The sequence below is a fragment of the Malus sylvestris genome, chromosome 14 (genome assembly GCF_916048215.2).
Source record: "Malus sylvestris chromosome 14, drMalSylv7.2, whole genome shotgun sequence".
In the NCBI taxonomy this organism is placed as follows: Eukaryota; Viridiplantae; Streptophyta; class Magnoliopsida; order Rosales; family Rosaceae; genus Malus; species Malus sylvestris.
In genome coordinates this window covers 22,575,345-22,580,451 of record NC_062273.1, presented here as the reverse complement: position 1 = coordinate 22,580,451, position 5,107 = coordinate 22,575,345, and the positions used below count along the sequence as shown (strand labels likewise).

General features: G+C 35.5%; 1 protein-coding gene across 1 annotated transcript; it reads left to right on the top strand.

Annotated features, from left to right (window-relative positions):
* The first annotated feature begins 1,162 nt into the window (after nucleotides 1-1,162).
* LOC126598565 (protein WHAT'S THIS FACTOR 1 homolog, chloroplastic) lies at nucleotides 1,163-2,979 on the top strand. The gene has a single exon (XM_050264932.1). It carries the CDS (start codon nucleotides 1,428-1,430, stop codon nucleotides 2,721-2,723), a length of 1,296 nt encoding a protein of 431 aa, XP_050120889.1. The 5' UTR covers nucleotides 1,163-1,427; the 3' UTR covers nucleotides 2,724-2,979.
* The last annotated feature ends 2,128 nt before the right edge of the window (nucleotides 2,980-5,107 follow it).

The following is a 5,107-nucleotide window of genomic DNA, read 5'->3' as shown; positions in this document are numbered from 1 at the left end:
TTGAAAATCAAGTGAAAAGACTAAAATCATGTTAGATTGTAGATCGTATTCATCATATTATATGAGATGCGAGAATTTGTATTCATGGTTGAGCATTAAATAAGTAAGATGTCTACCACGAAAATAAGTTGTATGTTAGTCCATCGAAATCTATGCATATGCTTTTTTATGTTTATAACAAATCGTTTTTAAATTTTAATTTTAATTTTTGCAAATGATAATTTGAGGATTGTTGTTATTTCCAATAAGAGTGAGGGACTTCAAGATTTAGAGTTTAAAATTAATCGTGAATGAAAACGAATGGCAGATAGATGTTGGCTTTTGAATCACCTAAAGTTTAAGGAGGTGGATTGTCTGTCATTCCATTTTCATACTTTTTTCATGCCCTCCTATTTTGTGTGGCCACGGTTAAGTCACGTTAACATTTTATATTCTTATTACTTTTTGTTTTCTTTTTATAAAAAATTAATATAAAATATTGACGTGACTTAATCGTAATCACACAAACAGAAAAGGATGTGAAGAATATGAAAATGGGAGGCAGACAATCCACCTCCAAAGTTTAATCTCAACTTTTCATTACGATTAAGAGTATTGTTGTCCTATGAATCTAAGATTCTTATTTTGTTTTGGGCCTCCATAATCAAATACAAAATCTAATAAAAGACGGACTTTTATATTGCCTAAAGGCCCAATCTTATTAAACTTCTACACCGAAATGCCGAATTAATTTAAGTATTAGTTATCGGTAGATAAGTAATTTTTTTTATTTAATAAATAAATTTTAAAATTTAAACTGATTTAACAATAATATTTAATGGGTGCTAATACTCATTGTCAATTTGTAGTGATGATTCTACGATTTGGTTTGAAAAACTCCTGATGATATAAGGAATGCGTTTTACTAAAATTTGTGTTCCGGTTGAATATTCTTTATAAATAAAGTTATCGTTTTTCTTAAGAAAAAAATTAGGATTTAATTGATCTGGTAATTGAGATTTCGACAAGTCGAAGAAACAAGTTGTAACTAATGGCATATGATGTACAACAAAAAAAAAAAAACACTAAAGGCAATATTGAATATAAACCGTTTGATCGATCGAAAGGCTATTAGAGAGCCCCGCAACTAACTCCCGCCTTATAAACCCCGTCGTTATATTAGCCGCGGCGTCGATAAAGGTTGATGGGGGAGAAGAGGAGCTCCACAGTTCTTATTTCTGGGGCGAGATTCATGGTTCCAAAACCAGATCACCCAAGTCCAAATTTTCACCTCAAAGTCCGACCCATGGTCTAATATCCGATAAATTTCATATCCACAAACTCCCCCTGTGTTTCCAACCAAATGTTGTATCAAACGGCTTCACTGTGGCATTTCAACAAACACCATATGTGCGTGTAGCTACATTGCTTCCCTTTTTTAAAACAATATGTTTGTGAGACGATACTGGTCCGGTGAGTGGTGGTCAATGAACCAGAAGCGGTTCATGACCACCAGCAAGAGGGTGCAAGACAGAAGCAAATTGAAGAGGATTCATGATCTCGAGATTGTGACTGAGAAATGGAAGATAGCATCCAAAGTGTTGTTCTTGATGGAAATTCTGAAAAAAGAGCCCGAAATGATCATTCCCGTCAGGCAATTGGATCAGTACCGTAGCCAGATTAGTCTCCCGAAGCCCCACAGGGTGTCTGATTTTATTCGAAAATCGCCGAAACTGTTTGAATTGTACAAGGATCACAGAGGGATCTTATGGTGTGGGATGACCAAGCAAGGTGAGGAATTGGTACAAGAGGAGAACAGAATGCTTGAGGAGCATCAAGATACCGCGGCCGAATTTGTGACACGCTTTCTTATGATGTCTGTCGATAAAAGGCTGGCATTGGACAAGATTGTCCATTTCAGGAGGGATTTTGCTCTGCCAGTTGATTTCAGGACTAATTGGGTTCACAAATATCCCCAATATTTCAAGGTGGTTAAAGATAATGAGGATGTTGAGCATTTGGAACTTGTTAATTGGAATCATGCGTGGGCTATAACCGAGCTGGAGAAGAAGACAATGGGGATCACTGAGGCCAGTGATGATCATGTCCCGGGCTTGCTTTCGCTCTCTTTTCCGTTGAAGTTCCCCCCAAATTATAAAAAGGCGTACAAGTACAAAGGAGCCATCGATCATTTTCAGAAAAGGTCTTATTTATCTCCATACGCGGATGCCAGGGGACTCAAAGCCGGCTCTAAAGAATTTGACAAGAGGGCAGTTGCTATTATGCATGAGTTGCTTAGTTTTACTGTGGAGAAGAGATTGGTTACTGATCACCTTACTCATTTTCGACGCGAACTTGTGATGCCACAGAAGCTTATGAGGCTTCTGCTGAAGCATTTTGGCATCTTCTATGTTTCTGAGAGGGGGAAGAGGTTTAGCGTGTTCTTGAAGGAAGCTTACAAAGGTTCGGAGCTGATTGAGAAATGCCCTTTGGTGGTTTGGAAGGAAAAAGTCCAGAGCCTTATCGGTTATAGGGGAAAGAAGAAAATTGAAGCTTTCAGTGACATGGAAGACATGGAAGAGAATGGTTTCTATGAGAGCAGTTCAGAAAGTGAGGACACCATTGACTTGCAGCTTGAGCAAGAGGAGAAGGTGGGTGAGTTGGAGGATGATTCATTTGCGGTTTATTCTGAAATGGACATTGAAGAGATTTGCAGGGCATATGAGGATACAAAAAGATGTTAATGCCTACAGGGGGCATATACCTCCACTCATATTAAGGGATTTCTTTTTTTCTTTTTTTTTATAAAAAGGAATTGTTATTAGCACTTCAAAAATTTCATTCTACACTTCAAACTTTATATATTTGGAAAGTAAAATACACTTGTGAGAAGTGGAGAATGAAACTTTTGGAATGCCAATAACACTTCCCTTGTAAAATTGGGAATTAATTGTGGAACCCACACCACATCGAATTTTAACGATTTGAACCGTTTATTAAGTTGTACCTCATAGATCATCCTTGCAAAATATTGGCCAAATTAGAAATATCTAGTTTATCCAAAAAAAAAAATTAGAAATATCTAAGGCATCTAATTTAGTTGAAAGGAATTGACGAAAACTTTGTTTTACAAAAAACATTGAAATTTAATCGTGATAATTAAATAGGCAAATAATTTCAGATAGCATTGAATTTTTGCAAAGATGATCTATAAATCAAGACTTACAAAATAGACGGTTCAGATAGTTGAAGTTCAATGTAATCTAGGTCCCACAACTAATCTTCATTTAAAAAAAAAAAGGTGAGATCACTCCCCTTAAAAAGACTGATTGCATATAGATATAATCATATAACACCCAACATTTCTCTCAATTTGAACCCTTCTTTGGCTGTTCTATACAGGTTAAATTTGCTATACAACAGTAAGTAGTTAACCTGTAAATGATGTAACAATTTCACATTTTTGGTTAGAATTTAAAACATTTTTTATTTATTGCTTTCTTAAAAATTAATTATTTATTTATTTTCAGATATATATTCAACTGAAAATTTTCTTGGGCCCGACTACAAATCACTGTATCCATATTTCATGTCATGTTTTTAGGTTTGGACTGTCTGTTTGGATTGTTCATGGCCATGTTATGGTACCGTGGTGAGGAACTACGTATGACACTCAAGAAACTGTCCATATATGATGTTCCGCTAACCATTGGAAATGAGTATTTCATGAAATACAGCCACCTAACAATCACATGTATTCTACAAATAGTGTCATTTCTCTTCATCAAATGTATATAGTTGAGATGAAAATTTATAGTGTAAATGTTCATTCGTTTAATGTATATCTATTTTGGTGAGTTGATTAAGATATTGGAGGAAATTAAAAAAAAATGATTTGTTTACTCTACCCTTTTCTTTGTGCGACTGTGTCACCGATGAATAAGGTTTTTAGACCTAAAGAAATAATGCCAGGAGAAAGGGGAGGTGTAAGCATGTCAAAACTCCTTTTAAGGATCGAAAAAGTGTTTGAAATAATGGAAAGCCATAGCACTAGGAAGGTAAAAATAGGGTCTAATTGCTATATTAAATCACATAGAAAATTAAGAAATAATTCATGCATTATATATCAAAATTAATGCATGCACATGAGTAATTAACCAATGTTAAATGAACATGAGATAATGGATTAGAAAAACTTAGAAATATGGTCGAGGTAAGTGTTGGACACTTTGTCCTTAACACGGTGCTTATTACGATGCTCATAGTTGATCAGCGCTTGTCTCCTAAGATACAACGACCACGTCCTTGTGATTTGAAGCGACCACATCCTTGTGATAGTAGCGCTTCAAATCACAAGGCTCATGAACCACGATTGTGTTGAAAACCCTCTCATATCCTCTCATATGGACTCAATGAGACTCTCTAATATTTAGTGCACTCTATGTATGATTATGTAAAACAATGAAAAGCTATTAAGTGATTACAGGGCTTCCCTATTTATAGAATGTGAGACACCTTTTGGAAACATGAGACTATTCATGAAGAGTCAAAAGTTGAAACTCTTCATTTGAACAAACACATCTTTCTACCAAAAAGCTCCACTACTAATTTCTATTCAATTAATAAATGTAATATAATAATAACAATATTAAATTTTACAACAGTAGGTTCATTGAAGCTATCACAACGGTATGCAATTGGCTTCTGGATGGCTACATGAAATAGAGTTTGTAGATGCATATAAGTCATTCATGCAATGGGATGCTGGATTTGTGGATGCAAATTTCTTTCTCCTTGATCTTGGACAATTTTGCACCTACAAAACAATTAACATCTTAAGTTAAGGCCAAGAGCCTCACGCGCCCACGATGAATGGGGGGGCTTTAGCCGAAGAACCTCCGATGGCAAAGTTAGAATTTAGAGAGAAATAGTGTTTAGAGAATTTTGGGATTTTTGCCAAAGTGTTGGAATAAGTGTTTGGTGAAAATGGGAGCCTATTTATAGGGTTAGGCCGGTCCACTTAAGAGAGAAAGTGGCCGGCCAACTTGTGGATTTTTTGTTGAATTTGTGGTTTAATTAGCCAATTTATTGGCTAATTAAATATGAAAGAAACAAATGGGGGGGGTTA

Excerpts from the sequence above, each read along its gene's own strand:
- LOC126598565 (XM_050264932.1), top strand. The coding sequence starts at position 1,428 with ATGTTTGTGAGACGATACTGGTCCGGTGAGTGGTGGTCAATGAACCAG.